Source organism: Catharus ustulatus, chromosome 17 (genome assembly GCF_009819885.2).
Source record: "Catharus ustulatus isolate bCatUst1 chromosome 17, bCatUst1.pri.v2, whole genome shotgun sequence".
In the NCBI taxonomy this organism is placed as follows: Eukaryota; Metazoa; Chordata; class Aves; order Passeriformes; family Turdidae; genus Catharus; species Catharus ustulatus.
The window spans coordinates 6836995-6858458 of NC_046237.1; the positions used below are offsets into that span (position 1 = coordinate 6836995).

Below are 21464 nucleotides of genomic sequence, written 5' to 3' on the forward strand. Positions count from 1 at the left end.
AGGGGGCACAATTCATAGCCCCATAGAGGGCAGGGTCCCCCCACCCAGGGCTGTGCTCCACCCAGTTTCATTCCTGTCCTCATGCCCAGCTGGAGCAGAGGCTCCCACTGCGGTACAGAGATGCTCTCTAGGGAGCTTGAGTTGATTTACAGCAAAGCCCTTGAAAAAAAAAATCAGGAAAGGAAGGGAAAGAAACCCCATCCGCAATCTCAGCTCAGCCTAGGACCCACATCCCCGCTGCTGCCACCTGCCATCCGCCTTCCTCTTCCCTCCCAGCCCCATCCCGGGCCGCCGAGGGACCCCATCCCGGGCGATGGGCAGCTGCCCGTGCCGACCCGCGCCCATTGTCCTGCCCTTCCTCCCCGCGCCCCCGAGCCCCCCGCCGCCCCGGGGCCGGGGGGAAAACAGGAAGCGCTCCCCAGCACGCTGCTGCGGAAATGAGACAAGCGGGCTGGAGCGGCGGCGAGGACGGCGGGAGGAAGCGGACGGGATATTTGGAACTGACGGCGAATTCTTGGGCTTATCTCTGCGCCGCAGAGGCCCAGGAGTCCTTACAAAACAGCGCCCAGCTGGAGCGAGGCCCGCGGCTGGGGACGCGTCCTCGTCCCCAGCGCCACCCTTGGTACCCGGCTCGGCGGCGGGATGCTGGTGGCAGGGAGGGGACACGCACCCGGTGTGGTGGGTGGCACCTGAGAACCATCAGCGGTCACAGAAGGGATCTGACGTCCCGCTGCAGGGTGGGCATGGGCAGCCCCGGGGCTGAGTGGTTTCCAGGTTGCATGTCCCATCCTTCAGCAGGAATTTGGGGATGAGGGCACTACCCAGCATCCCTAAAGCCAGATTTTAAAAATCCGGCTGTTTATGAGTCCCCAGGCACGAGCTCCCCCTTTCCCATGGGAAGCCATTCCCTGTCCTGCCCACAGTCTGCACTGGGACACTTCCAGCCCATCACCTTCCCTTCCATACCCGCAAGCACCAGCGGCAGGGCTGGGATGTGCATGCTGGTCCCCTGCCTGTCCTGCCTGTCCTTCCTTCCCTGCCCACGAAGGGTTACAGCCAGCCTGGATTGCTCCGATTTCACCCTTCCATCTGCTGCTGGCCTTTTTGGTGGGTTTGAATTATTTTTCATAACAATGCTGTGATACTTTATATTCGGCACACCCCAGCTAGGGAATAGAAAGCGGGTCCGGGCTGGGAGCACCCGACCCAAAGGCAAAGGTCTCTGCGACGCTTCCTAAAAGCTGGAAGCTGCCCGCTGCGGCATGGGAGAGGGGCCGGGGTGGTGGCATCATCCCTTGGAGCTGGGGCTGCTGCCAGCACCCAGAGCTCCCCAGTTGGGCTTTGGTGGGGTCAGTCCCTCGTTTATTAAGTGGTGGTGAAAATTAGGCAGAGCCCCGCGGCGGGCAGGGGAAGGCAGCTGGAACACCCCAGGGTCAGTGCTGGAAGCGGCTCGGGGTGGGTGTCACCCTCCTGGAGTGTCCCTAACCTGGTGGGGACCCCCGGCCGAGGGCACCCAGCGCGGTGGCTGCAAGGAGGCGCCTCTGGAGCCGGAGAGCGCTGGCGGTGGGGCGATGCCTGCGGACGGGACCCACAGAGGAGGGCTGCCGCGGCCAGTGGAGCCAAATTTGGTGGCTGGGGGGGGCAGGGTGTGACGGGTCACCCTGGCAGAGGCTGAGACTCCTCCTCTGCGGGGAGGAGGACAAAGGATGGAAGCGGCTGCCCCGTTGCAACACATCCCCGGCGAGTACAATGGAAATGCCATCCTCCCGTCTTGTGAAACAGGAACCTCATATGATCTCGCTGAAGGCTTGGGGACACTCTTGTAGGTCTGATCGTGACGCTCCCCGGGCTCCTTTCTCTGCCCGCAGGGGGATAGGGAGAGTGGGGAGTCCCCCAGAGCATCCCTGCCCTGGTGAGGACCGAACTGCCACCAGCGTCCGCTGGGACACGCTGGACCCGCTGGCAGGAGGAAGGTGATGCCCTGCCACTCACCCTGTGTGCAAAACATCCCCAGATTCCCCCTCAGCTCCACCAAAACACCGTCCTAGGTTTCCCCCACAGCCCTGCTGAGCATCCCCCTCCCGCCCTCCTCGAGGACTCCTAAATAAACTTCGTTCTCCCTTTATGTTCTTGACCCAGATTTAATTAGACCCCCGTTTCCTGCCTATATGAAAAATCACTTCCCCGAGCAGGTGGCTGCGATACCGCGGGGGCTGTTGTTGTTTTCTTTGGGGCGGGGGGAAGGTGGTAAATGGGGGGAAGAGTTTGTTGTTTATTTTTATATTTACAAAGCGCAGCTTTTTCCTGGTGCCGGCATCGGAAGAGTGGCAGGATGTGACCTTCATCCATCTCCTCCTCGCTCACACAATGCGGCCGCGAGCCCCGCGGGCTGTCGCCGGCTTTGTCCCCCCCGCGGGCGGCGGGCACCTCCCGCGCCGCCCCGCCGGCACCTGGCGCCCGCCGGCACCGCTGCCCCCCAGCTGGGCCCCGCCGCTCGAGCTGGGAGAAAAAGGAAAATAGAAAAAAAAAATAGAATAAAAAAGAATAGCAAGGTTGCCGGTTTCCTCTCTGGAAAACAAGTTGGAGCTGAGAGGGACGGCAGCGTGGGAAGGAGGGAGAGAGGGGTCCCCGTTGGGTCCCTTGGGAGCCTCCCCTTCTTGGGGAGTGGCCTGGGCACGCTACCTCCTCCTTCGCTCCGTGTGTGGGGCAAAGCAGCCTTTTTTGACCAGGCCCGGGGCAAGTGAGCCCTGATCTCCCGTGCGTGGGTCAAACTCAAACACACCTTTGGCCCCATCCAGCTGCAGTCCTGGCATAAGGTCCAGGGGCAGAAGGCAAGAAGGGGATGCAGAAAACATCTGGTTCCCTCATCCTGACATCTTGGGGAGCACCCAGCAGGCAAGAGCCCACCCAAATCCAGCAGAGACTCGCAGAAACCGTGCTGCTCTCTGTCACCATCGTTTGGAGCATCCTGATCCTTGCAGGCTCCAGCTGCCGGGATCGCTGTGCTGGGCGGGTCGGTGGAGCCAGCCCAGGTGTGGAGCGGGCAGTGCCGGCCTCCCTGTGCCCAGGGCGGGATGGATGAAGATATAAAGGAGTTGAGCTCTCCTTGTTCTCCTTCTTCCCAAGAAGCATCACTGTTCCACAGCCCCTTGCACTGGGGAGGGGACACTCTCACCCCAGCCCCACCCGTTTGTGCAGATCAGTCTGTGGTGATACAGCTGCAGGGACAAACATCTGATGTGACCCCAAACCAGAGTGGCACACATCGGTGGTACTTGCTGGTGGCAAAGGAATTGCTGCAGGATTTTACTGGGACAAAGGGTCTGTCACCCCAGAGCATCTTCCCCAGGCTGTCCCTTAGAATGGTTGAGCTCCACTCAAAGCTGCCCAAGACCTCTGGTCAGCTCTGTCCGTGGGGCTTGAACAGGGGCTGGCACAGCCAGTGTGACCCCCTCAAGTAAAGCTGAACACTGCCAGCTGTCATGGGACTGGCATGTCCAACTCCCTGGTCACAGCCAAGATCCTGGAGCAGGGGTGGCGCCAGAGCATGGCACGGCACAGCATGGCACAGCACAGCATGGCACAGCTTGGTATGGCATGACACAGCACAGTATGGAGTGGTGTGGCATGGCAAGCATGGCACATCACCAGGGTTTCCCTTGCTGTCACAGATTTCCCACCCAGGGACACCAGCACCTCAGAGCCACTTCAGTCTCACCCTGACCAAGCATCCAGCAGCAGAGAAGGGGGCTCATTTATTTCTCTTCAATTCCCCGGCATCCCCCATCCGAGGAGCTGGTCAGTCCCTGCTCAGCACCCCAGGCAGGAGCAGGTGCAGCTCCAGTGGGGTACAGCCCCCACCAGCCCAGTACAGACCACCCTGAAACCTGCCTGACCCCTCCACCACCCAGGGACCCCCTGCAGCTCTGCTGGGCACTGAGTGCCCACCTGGCACAGGGCTCACGGCAGCGCTGGCCAGCACAGTTGGTTATCCTTACATTTGGCATCAGCTGCTTCCATTGGGCTCCATAGGGGAGGGAGAGAGAAAAGGAAAACTCAGCTCAGGGCGATTTAATAAGTTCAGTGTTACGAGCTGGGGAAAAGCTGTGGAACACACAAGTGGTAACGCAGGATTAATCTTTCCTTTAGTCTTGGGAATTATGTTTTCATTAATCCTAATTTTTCCAGATGTTTCACTCCTTATACCATGTTCTTCAAAGCCTCTGTGGCTGCAAATTCTAATGAAGCCATGAGAACATTTTAAGAGAAAGATTCAAAGCTTAAATTGCTTCCTTTTTTTTTTTTTTTTTTTCTTTTTTTCTTCGGTTTTTCTTTTTTTTTTTTTTTTTTTTTTCTCCCCTCCCTCTTTTCCCCCCGGTTGGGCTGTCGGGGAGTGCATGCGTGTGCGGTCCCAGCGCGCTCCACATGTTGTGTTACACAATGTGCTAACAAGATGGAGAAGGCCACTCGGGCCGCGTGATGCCGGGTGACGTCTGTTGGGCTTTGTGTCCCCCCCGACCCGGCAGGACCCGGCTGCGAGGGGCTGGGAGGGAGGGGGCTGGCCCCCTGCCCGCCGCCTGACAGCCGGCACCGGGGCTCGCGGGGGTCACAGCTGGTCCGGAGCTCTGGAAAACATCCCCGGTGATCACCCCGGCTCCTTAAGGCAGCAGGAGGGTGGGTGGTGGCTGTACGACTACGGAGTGGGAGCTGCACAGGTAGCCCGGTTTTATGGCAGGGCCTTTAGGGAATGGGGAATTTTGGGGGTGCAGCGGGTTAGAGAGGGATGCTCAGGTCAGGGGTGCCTGTCAGCAGTTTCTTGCCCATCACACGGTGCTGAATTTGGGGCTCCTGCTCCCTCCTGCCCAGCACCATCTGGTGCCAGTTCATCACCACCGGGTGATGGGAGCGCCCAGCCTCTCCACAGCCACAGCTGCAGTTCCCAAACCGTAGCTCCCCTCCAGGCTGGTCTCTCCGTCCATCCCCAGCCCCGCACAGAGCCGCAGGATCCAGCTGCCACCGGCCGGTGTCCCCTCCTCGCCGGGAGCCCTCGTCTGACGCAGGAGGTCAGGCAAGATGATCGTAACAATCCTCCTGGTCTCCAGCACTCGGGATTCAGATCCATGTACTTATATGGCCTGCAGAACGCGGTGGGAGCATGACCAACGTCTGGAAATCCAGATATGACTAGATCCCTTCATTAGTAATTTCTTGTACATGACTTTCTAGACCATGGGGATTTGTTAAATTTGCAGGAGTGTTTCTCACAGTGCCATGGACTGGCTGCTGCCAGCGTATATTGGCTCGGATCTGTCAGATCCTGTTGCCTTATATGACCCTCGGTTAATTCAGCTTTTCTTTGTATCCAGCCCTCAGTGGGGAACTCCTCCAGCAGTCCCAGCGTGGATCCTGCTAAAATGGTTCCCCAGTCCTCCTGCCATAAAACAACTGCCCCCTCCAGTGAAAGGGGGATGTGGGGGGTGGAATTGAATGCTCCCCTCCCTCCCTGCTGCCCAGGCCCTCGCCAGATGCTCCTCCATCCCTTGTCCTTTGGTGCCAAGAGAAAGACTCGATGTGCCTGAAAATGTCACTGGAGAGATTGAACCTTCTCCCTGCAGGGACCGTGGCATCAGTGGTGCACCCTGCACTGTGGGGTTAATCATTCGCTGCCTTTCAGGGGTGCCCCAGGGCTGGGGGAGACTTTCACCTTCCCCAGCGACCTCTTGGAATTTCGACCTTCATTTATGGGTGCCATAAAGGTTTATTTTTTAATCTGCAACCTGGCAGATTCCCCTCTTGTGGCTGCAGGGTCTTCGGTCTGGGGAGCACTTGGGCATCACTGCTTTTTGTGCCTCATCTGGTTTGGGAAGTGGGAAGGCTCACAGGGATGGCCTTTTCCCAAGGGAAGGGGAATTGTGGTACCCAACAGCTCATCAAAGGAATGTGGTGTGAGTTGGCCCCGTGGATGTGGCAGAGCTGAGGTGCTGCTGCTGCCAGGGATAGTGAGGGGCTGTGGGTCACAGGGAATCCCAGGAGCCCAGAGAAACATCCCAAATCCCCAGAGTAAGATTTCCAAGTGGAAAAAGATTGTGTCCAAGGACATCCTGCTGGCCCTGCAACTGCCTATTATTTTCCACTGCCCAAGCTGTGCCACCCCCTCAAGTACTGGGTCTGGCAGCCCAGCCCATGCCCAGGAGCTTCCCCGTGTGTCCCCAGCACCTCCTGACCTGGCAGAACCCAGCGAGGAACCCCAGCCTCCTGGTGGCCCACACCTTGGCAGAGATGATGGCCACATCCAGGAGAGCATTTACATCCCAAACTTCCCAGTGTGCTCTTTGTCCTCTCCAGCAGATCTGCAGTGCTGGGATGCTCCAGAACGATCCATCCCTCCGGCATCTTCCTCCTCCTCCTTGCAGGAGGCACTGAGCCATAACCTTGAAGTCTTCCAAGCACTCTCTTCCTTAGAAGACCTGATCCATAGCTTTTCCTTTTAGCATTTGATTTAACCACACCTTTAAAAAGCCCCAAACCAAAGCAGGAAGAGGCAGGCTGAGATGCTGTGGGGAGCAGGAGAGGAGCAAGCAGGCAGCACACACCTCTAACCACACTGAGAGGAGCCCAATCCCTGCTGACCCAGGAGCCAAAATTCTTCCTCAGCACAGTAAGAGCAGCCCAGCTCCTCCATCACAGGAGCACAACTTGCTCCAAGCATCTCCCTGGGTTTGCATCTCACCCACAGCCAACCAAAGAGGTTTCACTGTATCAGGCTGGCTCCTTGAAAATCCCCTTGATGGGCTGGTGTGGTGTGCAAAGGGTCACAGGGAGGTGTTGAGGGCTGAAATCCCTTTTTCTTTGCCTTTTTTATACCAGAAATGGTTCAGCAAAGCTTTGCCTACCTCCCTTTGCTCTTCATGCCACTGCCTGGTGGAGCTGGCAGCTGGCAGCAGCCAGGAGGTGGGTTGGGCTGTGTCCCCATGCAGGCAGAGGCAGGAGCAATGGGAGCATCCTGCCTACCCATCCCATCCCATCCCATCCCATCCCATCCTCAGGGACAGCAAAGAGCTGAATGGCACCATGAAGACCCCAGTCCCACATTTCCTTGGGTGAGGGATCCCCATAGGAGCATTCACTGCTGTTAGCACCACCAGCCAGGCAGCAGGGACATGTTAGGAGCACATAAAGCATCCCAACTCCCATCCCAAAACCTCCTCTGCTCCCACCACCCCTCTGTTGCTGTTTGCCATGGCTTGGGAGCAACACAACCCCTCCTCACCCGTCAAAGGCACTGCCTTCAAAGCACCACTTCCTCCTCTCTGTTGCCCCCATTTCCAGCATCTTTGGGTTGAAAAAATGGCCGGGGAGGGTTTGGCAGAGGAGCCTCGTGCAGATTATTCAACAATTGTTTCCCATTTTGCGCCCTCGCCTGCCTCATCCTCCAGTAACAATGACGAAGAGCGGCACGGAGCCAGCGCCCGCGGCAGGGTTGTTGAGATCAGGGACAGCACAAAAATATCTCCTCTCTGGAACAAATATTTACCAACCCTTCTGCCTTTTGTTCTTGTGGTTCTCATATATTTTTTTTAATTTTTTTTTTCCAGACATTCACTGGCAAAATGTCACACTAAGCAGCAACCCAGAAACTTCGGGGTAGCTGCTTGGCTGCTCTGGGCTTTGTTTTTCTCGCGCGCTAATTGTTAATGAATTTCCAGCCATTTAAGCCAATGCAAACCTGTGAGAAAATGATCTTTTCAGCCCTGCCTTTGGAGCTTTATGGTGTTTCACAAAATCGAAGTGATGGATAAGGAAAACGTGCATCATCCGGCAGGATGGGGTGGCAGCAGTGCCAGAGCCAACCTGGAGTGGAATGTGGCAGAGCCAGAGCGGGAGCTGGGGTTGTCTGAGCTGCCAGCATCATTCCAGGCTTGCAGCAGGGAGGTCTCCATTCCTGGATGGGGATAAGTTCAATGGGGATGAGTGTCATGGTATCCTGGCCAGCTCCCCACCAAACTCCTTCATTTGCCCCGCTGCAGGTTTTTCCTTGTTTCCCTTCAAAATCCCTCATGTCCACTTTTATGGCGGCCAAACAAGAACATGTGGTTATTTTATGGGTGTTGTGTTTAAAGAAGGGAGGGGCAAACCCCTCCTCTTCTGGAACATAAACTTAGGTCTTTGGTTAATAATTAACTGTGGCCATAAAACCCCCCGATGAAGGAGCAAGCAGAGTCTCATCCTGGAAGCGCTGCTGGGCTGTCACCTCAACACCAGTGCCCTGCTGACCACTGACCACTTCCTGTCCACTCCACGATGGCTGTGCCACCCTCCACCTATCCCGTCGCCTCCTGCCCCTCTTCCTGGGGCTTTTCCAGGGTGCCCTGCTCCTCTTCTTTGCCCTCTTCGTCACCTATGATGAGCCTCTCGGCGCAGGCAGAGGATACCAACTTGGTGGCCAACAAGGTCTACAGCACCTTCCCCTTCTTCCAGGACATCCAGGTGATGCTGGTGGTGGGGCTGGGACTCCTGCTGACCTTCCTGCCCCGCTACGGGTTCAGCGCCCTCACCCACAACTTCCTCCTGCTCAACTTCTCCATGCAGTGGGCGCTGGTGCTGCAGGGCCTGCTCCAGCACCTCCACCACGGCCAGATCCACCTGGACCTCCACAAACTCCTCATCTCTGAGTTCGCTGCTGTCACAGTGCTCATTTCCGTGGGGGCCATCCTGGGGAGGGCCAGCCCCTGCCAGCTGCTCCTCATGGCCACCTGTGAAATCCCCATCTACCTGGCCAGCGAGTGGGTCATTGTCACCCATCTGGGCGTTCTGGACGTGGGTGGCACCATCACAATCCACATCTTCTCCTGCTATTTTGGCCTTGGCGTGTCCAAGGCTCTGTTCAGGGCAAACACGGCAGCCACTGCACCCCAAGGAGACCCCAACACCCAGCTCTGACCTCATGTCCCTGGTGGGGGACACTCATCCTCTGGGTTTTCTGGCCCAGCTTCGTGGCTGTATCTCTGCCAACCAGACGATGCCCAGCACCGTGCCATCCTGAACACGCTCCTGGCCATGAGTGCCAGCGCCATAACCACCGTGGTGGCCTCCAGCCTGCTGGAGAGGGACGGCAAGCTCAGCCTCGGCCACGTGCAGAACGGCAGCCTGGCCGGCGGGGTGGCCATTGGCGTGGTGGCCGACATGGCCGTGCCACCAGTGACCCGCTCTTGCCCTGGGCAGCCTCTCGGCCGTGGTGTGCATCCTCGGCTTCAGGTTCCTCACCCCGCTGCTGGGGAGGAAGCTCACACTCCTCGACCAGTGCGGCATCCACAACCTGCACGGCTTGCCCGGCATCCTGGGCGCCGCAGCCAGTGTCCTGGCCTTCCTGGTGGCATCCAAGGACACCTCCGGGTCCCAGCCCTCTCAGGTGTCCCCCGCTGGGGGCAATGCCAGCGGAGGTGGCGGAGGGACGCGGGGGGGGGCGGGCAGGCGCCTGTGCCAGGCTGCGGGGCTGGCCGTGGCCATCGGTGCCAGCGCTGCTCGCCGGGCTGCTCACCGGGACCGCCCTCCGGCTGCCCTGCCTGGCCCGGCCCGCCCGAGCGGCTTCTGCTTCGATGACTCGCTGCATTTTAAGATGCAGCAGGATCAAGGTGAGAGCCCGGGGCCGGACGGCAGCGCTGAGGAAGGAGCCCTGGCTCTAAAGGAGCAGGTTTAGGGCAGCGGCGTGCAGCAGCAGCAGGGAGGGCCAGGAATGTGAGCGGCAGGATCAGTGGGCAGGAGATGCTGCCTGCACTCCCTCCTGCCCTGTGCCTGGTCCGGCTGTAGAGGATGCTGTCACAGCCCTGGTCACCTCTCTGTCCTCCCACCCTGCAGCTGCAACCCCCCTCCTGTGTCCCAGCGGCTGCCGTTCATATCCCGACAGCAGCCAGAGAAACGACCTGCTCAGGGTGTCTCCCCCAGCACGGTTAATAGCCCCCACGAGCCGGACAGTCCTCTCTGCAGGGCACGGGCTTCTGCTGCTTCATCACTCTGAGCAAGCGGCATTCACCCTCAGTGCTCACGCCCTACCCTCAGCTCCAGATTCCCGGCCCATAAAGGGCAGCACCTGGAGGAGGCTGCCAGCTCAGGCCACAGCTACAGAACGGAACTCAGTCTGGAGCGTGAAACTGCGGCAGCAGGGAGATGGCCCCGAGCAAAGGACTTTACAGGGATCTGATAACCTGAGCTGGGCAATTCGCCCTCCAGGAGAGTTTGCAAAAGGGAAGCGCCAACTCTTTTTACCACTGGTGCAGCAATGAGGATGCAGCCCAAAGCACAGCGAGGAGCCTCGGTGAGAGCCAGGATGCAGGAGGCAGCCCGCAGCCCACAGCACCCTCATCCCACCCCGAAGCTGGAGCTGGGAAAGCTGCGCCAGCATCCCAGGAAGAGCAGTGGCCCCATCCCATCCCACTACGGGCAGCGAGCCGCTTCCACCCTGCGGAGGACAAAGCCTGCGGTCCATGGCTGGCATGCGGCAAGCTGGGAGCGCGGGGCCGCATCCTGCCCGGAGAGCGAGGGCTGTGATTCACATCCCCCCTGCCTTGAATCACCGCTGGCCCCTGAGCCCCCACGGATCCCGCTCTGCCGAGACAATGCGGGCGATGCTCGCGGGCTCCCGAGGGGGCCGAGGCCACCGAGCCCCCCAGCGCTGGCTGCAGGAGTGGGGGGCTGTCGGCGCGGCTGGGGGTCCCCAGCCCTGAGCGGGTGGGAGAGGGGCTGGATCCCTTCCACCCGGTGCAGCCCCAGGCGGAGCCAACACCAAGAGGGAGAGAGGCTGGGGAATTCGCCCTCCAATAATCACAAACAGGCTTGGGGGCCCGGGCGTGTTTGGTTAATTGTTAGAATAAAATATTGCCGAGCTCTGACAAAGAAATCTTGCCCCGCAGCCCGGCGCGGCCGAACAATGGGCCCCGGCGCAGGATGCTGCGGGCTGAGCAGCGGGGCCAGGGGCCTTGGGGGCGGGAGGCAGCTCGGTCCCCCCTTTCCCAGACGAGCCCCAGAAGCCCCCCATCTTCTTGGCAGCTCGGTGTGGATGTGCCCCATGACAGAGTGGAACCACAGGAGTGGGGACCGGTTCAGCTCCTCAGCACTGCCCGGCTCCCACCGGGTCCGAGAGCCGCCGGGACCAGGCCCGGGGAGCCGCGGTACCGGCGGGGCCGGAGCGGCAGCGCCCACACTCCCTGAGCCGCGCTCCCTCTGAGCCCAGAGTGCCAGAGCCGGGGGTGCCCCCGTGTCCAGGCCTGCTGGACCCAGAGGCAGCTCCGGCATGGGGAGCAGGGGGGTCGGGGAGCAGGGGGCTCGGGGAGCAGGGGACACGGGGAGCAGGGACACAGGGAGCAGGGACACAGGGAGCAGGGACACGGGGAGCAGGGGACACGGGGTCAGCGGCACCAGGGGCTGCAGACACCCTGTGGGGAAGCAGCCGTGGAGAGGAGCCGCATGCACAGGAGTGTACACACCTGTAATCACACACACGTGAGTGCACAGCCCTGCACAACACTCCAGACATGTGCCCAGACACACACACAGGTTCACATGTGAAGCACGGGCACACATGCACAGACACATCCATGCACACACGTCCCAGCCCTCACTCACACCCACATGCAGGCACAGCCGCGAGGCTGCGAACCTCTTGCTGCCGGAGACAGTGGAGCAGCCGCTTTCCAGCATCTCCCAGCCCTTCCCAGCGAGGATGAGGACGCAGGCTCCCGCTGAGCAGCCCGCGGCACCCAGTAGGGGAGCGAGCGATGAGGGCGCAGGGAGGGAGCACACCCGGAGCTGGGCCTGGGCACACCCCTCCTCCCGGCTGGCATGTCCTGGCACGGGCACCCCGGCACGCCGCGGCACAATCTGGTCGGCAGATGCTCCAAAAAGCAGCAAGAGGCCCAAGAAATGATGTGGGGTCAGCGCTTTCCCACTGCCCAACGGGGCTTAGGCACCCAGTGACTCACAGCCAGGGGTGTTGGGACCCACCTGGGTCATGGCACGGCTCCATCAGCCCCAGTCCTGGCCACCCCTCCTCCCTGAGACCCGCTGCTCTGCCTCTGGGTGTGCTGCCCAGAGCTCCCCGCTCCTCCAAACCAGTCGCTCTCCAAAGGATGGAGCACTCAGATATTTTGCAGAGCCTCCAGCGTTTATCACACTGTAAATCTGGGCTTTCAGCAGCTTCATGAAGCCGCAGGGAGATGGGAGAGAACAAAACGCTGCTCTGCTCCATCAGACACAGCCCGCGTGTGCCAGGGCTGCCAGGGGTTGGGGCCCCCAGCCCTGCTGTAAAGGGAGTGAGGATTGAAAGAGAGGGCTGATGTGGGCAAGGGTCCCTGGAGCCGAGGGGCTGCTGGCACTCCGAGATGGTCGTGGCTCACGGACAGCTGCGTTTTAGTGAGACAGTGATGGTGAGGAGGGCTGAATGTGCGTCCGTGGAAGCACAGCAGCCCCTGTCCCCCAGCATGGCCCTCAGGCATGGCCCCCCAGTGTGGACCCCTGGCAAAGCTCCCCATACACAATTCCTGGGCACAGTACCCCCGTGTGGATCCACAGCACCTGGGCATTGCACCCCTGTACAGGCCCCAGGCACAGTACCCCACTCTGATCCCCCACCACTGTCCCCAGAACAGTGCCCTGCACGCTGGGTTCTGCTGCTCCCTCTGAGCTTAGCCCCGAGCTGGGTTGGGATGCAGCCCTCTGGTCCTGGCAAGGAGCACCAGCCCAGATCCTCGCCCCTATCCCTGTCCCCACAGCCCTTCCAGCAACCCCCATCTCCCAGCGGGACCCTGCTGTGATTGCAAAACAAGCAGGGAGGGGAGGAAGCCGAGATTGTGCTGCTCGCACAGCGCTCGGATGCATCTGGCAGAGCGACACCGGTGGCACAGGGCACAAGGGGGGCTGTGGGCACGGCCAGGAGCCCCCAACCCTGCACCCTCAGCTCTAAGACCCTGTGCAGCCTTTGCCACATCCTTGCGGTCCCAGTGCAGAGGGGTTGCACAAGGGCACACAGGGACCCTGGGCAAGGCAGGGGCTGGGTGGGCACTGAGCTGCTGCCAAGTGCCTGGCACAGCACAGGGGACCGGGGGGCCATGGCAGCACTGGAGCCACATCAGAGCAACCCCCCCGGAGCAGCCGGGAGCGTGCGGTGCTGCCCTCGAAGGAAATGCGCTCACTCCCATGTGCTGCACACTTGGGTTCGCCTCGCTGCTATTTTTATTTGACTTTTCAGGGCCTGTTTCCTTTTTCCGGCTGTTTTTGCTGTGATTCCACCATCACTTCGACCTCGTTTTTCCCCCTCCCTCCCTGTTGCTTCTTCCTTCACTCTTTCCTTCCTTTCCATGCACTCATTCTCACTGCCACACCAGGTTCCCAGCTCGGCAGCAGCTGCCTGTGAGGGAAGGGCAGTAAAGGGAGGTGGTTCTTGCTCTGGTTTATCTGGAAGGTGCTGACAGGTCATTGGAAGGGGGACTTTGCTCCAGCCTTGATAAAGGAAAGGGCTGTGAGTCACCCTGTCCCAAGTCACAGTCCCGACCCTGCTGGTGCACGAGCTGTCAGGTCCTGCAGTGGGCCCCAGCCTCATCCATGGGACACCAAGCATCAGCAGGGCTATTTTGGGATTCTAGTGGTTTGTGGAGGGACAGTGGTTGGGATAAGGGAGGAGGAACAACGAAAAAACCCTAGGAACAAAACCAGTGCAAAACCTCCTGTGGTGGCAGCAGAAAGGGAAGTGCTCGCTCCCGAGGAGGAGCAGGGAGCTGGGAGGAAGGAGCCCGGGCATTGTGGGGCCAGCCGGGGAGGAGCACGGCACCAGGAGGGCTCTGGCATGGGGATGTGCTGAGCTGTGGCTCCCTGGATGGCCCCTGGTGCCAGCCTGGTCTGTGCCAGGCAGACAGCATCGTCCAGGGACCCCACAAGAGCAGCATTCCCAGGCTGCACCCCTACTCTGACCCCCCGAACCAGGGTCCCTGTCCGGCCCCATCAAATCAACCGGTCCTGCCTGCACCCTGCTACACCCCGGGACTGATGTGCCCAGGGCAGGGAGGGCTCTGTCCCACCCATCCCTGGTTATCAAACCCTTCCAGCTCCTCCCAGCCCAATTCCCAGAGGCAGGGAGAGGGTGGGCAAGGACCCCTGAGCATCCCCTCCCCAAATCCCCCCTTCCCAGTTTGAACCTCCAGAATCCCCCAGAGAAAGCCGCCCCCACCTCCTCCAGGGCACGGGGGGTATCCCACTGGCTGGCCGCGCTCATCGCCCCCCCGGCACGGCCCTGCCCGGAGCGGGGTCGGTGGCCGAGGCTCGGGGGGAGGATGTGCGGCCATGGGAACGCCCGGCGGGGACAGTGCCCGGCTCCGCTCAGCACTCACAGCCCGCTGCTGCCACCTCGTGTCCTCGCAGCCGTCCCCGCTCGGGCGGGGACAGAGCCACACGGGTGGACACGGGCTGGGGAAACTGAGGCAGGGGCACGCTGCAGGCTCTGCCGGCTGCTGCTCCAGGGGAATGTCCTTTCTAAAAGAGCAGCTCCTGGTTTCCATCGCCCACACACCAGGGATGCAGATAGAGGGAGCAGGATGTCACTGTGCCCTCCACTGCTGTGGGCTTCTGCCTGGGCTTCCACAGGCCAGTACCGTGGCCAGACCTGCATTGTGCCAGCACACGAGCCCCTGGATCACCAGATGAAGCACCCAAAATACTTTCAGGGAAGGAGAGGTTTATTTCTGGCTTCCCAGAGGTTGTTTGCCACCCAACAGAGCAGTGGAGGCCAGAGATGGGGGTGCTGGCAGAGCACAGTGACAAGGGAGGATGCCCTTCACATCACCCCACCACTCCCTCCCTGCTGGGGCACCCACAGTGCCAAGAAGCCAGGTCCCTCCACAGTGCTGCCTGTCACCAAGGCTGAGCCTCGGCCTCAAGCCCCCACACCTGCCTGGGATTTTTGGATATCAGGTCTCCCAGGGTTTCCCCTGGTGCCCAGTGATGCACTTTCACCTCCCTGTGCGCTGTGGGTGCCCGGCTGCTCTGCAGACCCCAGCAGTGCCTCAGGGACACCTGTCCCCATCCACAGCCCGAATAACCTCAGAGCCTTGCAGATGCACTGTGGCCTCACTTCCAGCAGAGCCTCAGAGCCCACATGTCCTCTTTCTGCCCAAAACACACCATTGTCCTCAAGAGAGCAGCAGGTGCAGCAGGGCTAGGAGCAGCTAAGAATCCACACCTCACCTATTTTTGGTTCTTTCCCTTCTTTTTCCCAGTGTTTCTGGTGCTCCAGGTTTCTGCCACAGCCATCCTCAGCAAACCAACCTGCCAGCGCCAGCCACGGGTGGTGGATCCGGTCCCTGAGCTCCGCTTGGAGCAGGATGAATTCAGCTCGGGCATCTGCTGGCAGCAACCCCTCCGTCCTCAAGGCCGAGTTTGTCCCAGGTTCCCAAACAATCCCGGTGCTGGAGCAGCACATCCCCCGGCGTGTGGCGAGGGGGTCCCTACGAGTCCCAGGGTGCCTGGCGAGGTGCGTGCAGGGCATTGAGCTTCTCCCAGCAGGTCGCCAGCCTCTCCGCCTTCCTGCCGATGTCCCGCAGCTGCTTCCTCCTGCGGCCGGGAGCCCCGCGCCGCGGCGGGGCCGGGGCGGTGCGCGGGGGGCTCTGCGGGCCGAGTGCCGAGGGAGGGAGCAGAAACCCCCCCACACATCACAGAGACATTAGTCAGGAGATAAAAGACACCACGCACAGGCTCTGAGTGGCTGAGGTGGCTAAACCGACTATGGCGGTGACAGGGACATGGTCTCAGGTCCCCAAGAGCCTCCAGGGGTGGCTGTCTCTGAGCTGGGGGTGTGCACCCCGCAGCACACCCACGGACACCACATCAGATCTCCGGAGCAGCAGCAGCTCCATCCCACAGCAGCAGCCCCCAGGCAGGGTTATCCCCAGCCCGTGTCCCAGGCAGTGGTTAGGGAGCACAGTCCCAGCACTGTGCCAGGGTCAGGCAGAGCTGGGAGCTGGCACTTGCTGCCCTTGGTTTTCCCTGCTGGTTGATGAGTTGCTGCTGCTGCCACCGGGATCCTCCTGGGTAGGGGTTTCCCCAACAGAACCTCGGAGATGTCAGAGGAACCCAGATCAGCATTAGGGGAGAAACCCCAATTTTTGCCTATGAGCACTCAGGAGCAAGAACAGCACAGGGTGAATGCACCCACAGGGTGAGCATCCCACCAGGACAAAGCCCCGTGCTCCCCTCAGCCACAGCATCATGGCACATGTGGGAAAACCCACTTGGGAGCCAGCCTGGTCCACACTACCACAACTGAACTTCCCTCCCTTGCTTACTCTGAAGCTCCCAGGGATGGATGTGCCATCAGCATTCCCCAGCTCCCAGAGCAAAGCAGGCAGACCCTGGAGACTCCTCACGGGCAGCCAGGAGAGCACAAAAGAAGGCAAGGTGTGCCCACAGCCCTGGGAACTGGGAGCCACTGACATGGCTGGGAAGTAGAGGGCTTCCTACCTTGCTGATTTTCCTGCAGTTCTCCCGGAGCACGAAGTTGGTGTTCCTGGCCACCCTCCAGACCGCCAGCTCCTCGGGGCCCTGCAGGGTGCCAGCCCCCACCTCCCGCAGGGACATGCTGATGTTGTAGATGGACAGCAGGATCTTGTGGTCCTGCAGAGCAGAAGCACAGGGCCCCGGGCAGGGAGGGAGCTCCGTGGCTCCCTGGGGGCTCAGCCCACACGATGCCCCAGCCCCGGGTCCCTCTGTGCTCTCACCTTGTCCGAACGACAGGCGGGCCCAGCCCTCCCACTCCTGTACACCGACCCAGTCAGGTTTCTCTGGAGAAACAAAGCAAGAAGATCCAGCACCTCGCAGGATCGCTGCCTCCCACTTGGCACAAGGATCCCCCATTTAAACACAACCCCCTCCCCAACACTGCTGGCAAAGCAGCCAGCTCCATTTTAAGCTTCCCACATCCCACAGCAGGGCTGCATCCAGCCCAGCAGCATTCCCAGAGGCAGGGCTGGGCCCCAGGCAGAGCCCTGCCTTGGCTCACCAGGTTCTGGATCTCATGGAAGATGACGGCGCGGTACTGCCGCAGGATTTTGGCGATGCTGCACCTCCTGCCTCTGCCCCACACGGCCACGAGCAGGAGCAGCAGAACAGCACAGGAGAGCACCCGGGGGAAAATCTGTCAGGGAAGGGCTCAGAGTCAGCTGGGGATTAAGGAATGTTCAGGGCTCTGCTTTCAACCCCTAGTCAGAAGCCCTATTGGACCTGTACCTGAAGATGCAACATGTGATGGAGGAGCCTCCATTGCCTCCTCTCCCCAAGAACATCCTCCCAGATAAGCCATCTCCCCCTGGAGCAAAGCCTTGCTCCAGCCCAGCCCAGCAGTGCTGTCCATGGCACACACAGAGCTCTCTCTCATGCCAGCAGGTGGGTTCTTGGCACAGAGCTATGTCAGGGACCTGTGTCAGTCTAAGGGGCTCAGCCCTGAGCTCTCTGCCCCAGCATGGTTCCACCAGATCCCCACTTTGTGTCATTTCTAGGCCAGAGAACCTCCAGTACCGAAACCCAAGAGAGCAGAGAGGGAGGTTCTGGGCACTTAGGAGAGAAGTTGGAGGCAGGAGCTGCCTGGTTCCCACCAGCAATATCCACATCTCAGCCCAAATGGATCTGAACACCCTCAAAAGGATGCTCCCACAACTCTGCTGCATGGTGGAACTAACACAGCATTTTTCCATCTTCCCCACAGCTCATGCTCATCCCAGGCTCAGGGGTTCTTACCACAAGCCAGACAGAAGCAGCATAGGCATCTGCTCTGACCAGCACATCCCAGCTGCTGCTGAGCCTTCTGGCTCCAAACCTTCCCAACAGCCCCACGCTGGCTGCTGCAGAGCGGGGAACCCCGAGTGCTGACACCTGAGCTGGCACAGGGGCACAGGGAGGGGTGGATGGACCCTCCACGGCAGGGATGAATCCCACAGCTTTGAAGAAAAGCCAGCACAAGCTCAAGTGACCAGGATTGGGGATATTTGAGCAGCTCAGCAGCAGCAAGTGAGGATGGGGAACTCAAAATTTGTGCCAGGAAAGGAGCCCAACAGCTCAACACATCTCTGCATTGCTGAACGATGGCACAGCCCTGGGGCCCCATCCTGGCACTTCTATCTATTCACATTTTCAGGAAAAGTCCCCCCCAAACACAACCCCCTCCCAAACAACCCTCATGCCGCAGGTGTCAGGTCTGGGCAGGCAGAAAGCAGCTCAGCTCCTTCCAACCATGCAGCCCCTGCGCCGCAGCCAAAGCAGGAGCGAGGGGGAAGGGGCACAGCTCTGCCTGCAGCCTGTGCCTGCTGCTCCCCACCTCAGCTCAGGGCTCACTGCCTTCTCCAGCACCTCTGCACTTGCTTTTTTGCTCTAAGAAGCCAGAAGGAAGAATTTCCCTCACTGAATTCCAAGCCCAGGCACACTCTATCTGTCCTGTTTGGTGAGAACCCAGGGGGTTTGTTCGCAAAATCTGCACCTGCTCTGTGCTCCCTGCTCAATCCTGAGCTGGACCTGGCTCCAAAAAAGTGAGGAAACATTTTCCCACCCTCTTGCAACTCAATGGGAGTGATGGAGGCTTAATATGAGGCAAAATTCAACACAGCACAGTTCAGGGAACACACAGACACAACCATCACCTCAGAGCACAGGCACACACAAAGAGAGGAGCAAATCCAGAAATCCTACTGGGCTCTACAGTGTCCCTAATCACCACACACCTTCCAGCAGAGCTCTGCTGAGCTCTACCTGGGAGCTGGGAAGGGCAGGGAAGAGCTTCTTTCTGCTGATGACTTTGTTCCTTGTAAAGCAGTGAGAGATCTTGCCCCAGAGGTGATTGAGCAGAGAGCTGAGGGTATAATCCCCAGGGACATCAAAGGAGAGCACTGCTTCCATGAGGACACCCAGACCAAAGTCTAAGGGTTACTCTCCAGGATTCTCCTCTGCCGGGAAGGCAAGGCTGTACAGTTTTACCATGAAAATGGGAATGACTTCCCTGAAGTGGTTTGTTAAACAACTGGAACCCAGTTTCAGGAGAAAGCACACCATTTCCAGCATTCCAAGACAGCCAAGCCTGGGCTCAGTGCTTAGCCCGGAAGGAAGTGCAGAGAAGTCCAGGGAACAGCCAGGGCAGGAGGTCAGCAGGTGCTGTAGGTGCTTCCCCCCCGCCATGGAGAGCAGGGAAGCAGGAGTGACAAGAGAGGGGAGACTGAGGTGGCAAATCCTGCTCCTGACTTCTCCCCCTCCAGGATGGAGGAGAACAAGTTCAGCAGCAAATTTTTTCAGCAGCAAATTTATTCCTTCTGCCTTTGCCCCCATCCCACGGCAACAAGCTACAGGCAGGTGGCACATCCCTTCCTAGGGGAGAGCCGGCAGTGAAGGAGCAGCCTTGGGAAGCGTGCGTGCAGGACAGGCACAGCTAATCTCATCCTCACTCTAATCCTCCAGCAAATACAAGGAGATAAGGGGAATCACCATTGTTGATAGAGCAGCTCCTGCTGGCACTCGTGCCAGTCCCAGCCAGCAGGGCAGCAAGGAGCAATTCCTGCCACCAGCCTGGGAATCCCACCGGGGTCACCAGGTCCCTCCAGGCAGACAGACTGTGTCACTGACTCCCTCCTACCCAAAGAGACTCTGTCACCACCCAGAGCCCCAAGGCAGGGACAGACCCTCCCTTCTCTCCCTCAGGACCAGTCACATCCAAGCCCCATCCCAGCGAGGTCTAAGCCTCATCCCAGACACAGCACCATGATCCCAGCTGTACCAGCTCCCCAGCCAGGCCAGAGCCCCATCCTCACGGACTCCCTGCTCTGTCCCGCCGAGACCCTTCTAAGGATCCAAGTCCCATTTGGACCCAGCCCAGCCCCATTCCAACTGCTCCAAGCCCTTGTCCGAGCGGTCCGGCCCCATCCCGAATAGTCCAAGCCCCTTCCCGGACAGACCGACTCCTCTCCCGGTCGGTCCAAGCCTCATTTCTGGAGAACCCGTCACCTCCCGACAGGTCCCCAATCCCACCCCGGCCGAGCCGACCCCATCCGGGCAGTGTGGCGGGCTCTGGTGTCTCGGTGCCAGCAGGGAGGGGTGTCCCGGAGGAGAGGAAGGGGGTCCCGGGGACAAGGGGGTGTCCCGGCGCACTCACCATGGAGCCCCGCGGGCGCGGCCCCTGCGGCGGTCCCGGGGAGCCCGGTCCGGCCCCGTCCCGCTGCGCCGGGGCCCGCGGTTTGAACTTGGCTCCACGGTGGGAGGGGACGGGCCCGGCCGCCGCGGGGGGGACGGGACACGGCACCGCCGCCGGCCCAGCCCCGGCCCCCGCGGGGGAGGCAGCCCCGGCCCCCCCGGCCCCGCCGGAGCGCACAGAGCAGCGCCGTGCCAGGGCTGCGGGCAGGGACCCCTCCCGAGGGCAGCGGGGCAGGGTGGGAGAGGGTCCCCACTGCCCCAGGGCACTGCCCCCTGCTCGCACCCAGCCGGGGATCCCAACCCACGCGTCCCATCCCTATCCCGGAGCTGCACGCTGTGCTGCAAACCCCCGCAGTTTCGATTTCTGTTGGCGTGGGGTGCTTGTTTGACTCTGGAGTCACAGACGGCAGCGGGTGAACACTGACAACGGCACCAAGCCGCGGCAAAAGTGACTGTCCAGGGTGAGACCCCCAAAATATCAACACGAGGAGTGTCCTCGTGCTTCCAACCAAAGCCTTCTCCTCCTTCCCCTCTGCATTTTGTACCTCACCCCCTGCACAAAAATTGCCCTGACTTAATTCGTATCAATTTTGGGAAAAACTGAACTGACAGCAACAAGGCTCCGCTGAGGAGCTGAATGTGGGTGATTGAGTAAGAAATAGAACAAATGGTGAATAACCCAGCTCTGCTCAGCTTGGTGGAAATGTTCCTCCCCAGGAAGTGAGACCCACAGCACACTGCAGCATTCCACTGGGACAGGACCCATATAATTTCTTTATTGAGCTCTATATATAGCTAAAATTCATGGGTGCCATAATCCATTTAAAAACCACCAAGACATCTACAAACATTAAAAGGCTCTAAGATTGAGGATCCCTTTTAAGTAAGAAAAAAAATAATCTCCAAGCTAAGGAATGCAGCCCAAAGGAAAGGGAAGCTGCAGGTAGCAGGAGCAGGTGGCCAAAGGAGCCTGATGCTGAGAGAAGGTGGCACAGCATCCAGCACAGGGCCCCTTCCTTGGGGCTTCCACATCCCAAAAACTCCTTGCAAGATGTGGTGCTGCCACCTAAGCAAGAGGCAGGGGTAGCATGAGGAACCAAGTGGGTTGCACCTGTGTTACCTGTGAAATACTTCCAGCACAAGTCAGGAATCCTCCCAGGAGGAAAAGCCACACCACTACAATTCCCACTTCCATTTCCCATTCCCAAATCTGCAGCCACCAACACCACAGCACTGCTGGGCAAAGGGATTTATGCACC

The 21464-nt window shown here is 60.0% G+C and overlaps 1 protein-coding gene and 1 pseudogene across 1 annotated transcript; one reads left to right on the top strand and one right to left on the bottom strand.

The window, feature by feature from the left end:
• The first annotated feature begins 437 nt into the window (after positions 1-437).
• On the top strand, positions 438-10280 carry LOC117004445 (annotated as a pseudogene).
• A 5208-nt stretch (positions 10281-15488) lies between these two features.
• C17H20orf204 (chromosome 17 C20orf204 homolog) lies at positions 15489-17280 on the bottom strand. The gene is made up of 5 exons (XM_042779810.1): positions 17266-17280; positions 17039-17173; positions 16758-16820; positions 16501-16653; positions 15489-15647 (listed from the first exon to the last, which is right to left on the bottom strand). Exons 1-5 carry the CDS (start codon positions 17278-17280, stop codon positions 15489-15491), a joined length of 525 nt encoding a protein of 174 aa, XP_042635744.1.
• Between the last annotated feature and the right edge of the window lie 4184 nt (positions 17281-21464).

What these genes read in the sequence shown, in the direction of transcription:
- C17H20orf204 (XM_042779810.1), bottom strand. An exon ending in CCGCCTGTCGTTCGGACAAG is followed by an intron (nt 16,654 to 16,757) that starts GTGAGAGCACAG and finishes TCTGCTCTGCAG; the next exon opens with GACCACAAGATCCTGCTGTC. An exon ending in ACTGCAGGAAAATCAGCAAG is followed by an intron (nt 15,648 to 16,500) that starts GTAGGAAGCCCT and finishes CTCGGCCCGCAG; the next exon opens with AGCCCCCCGCGCACCGCCCC.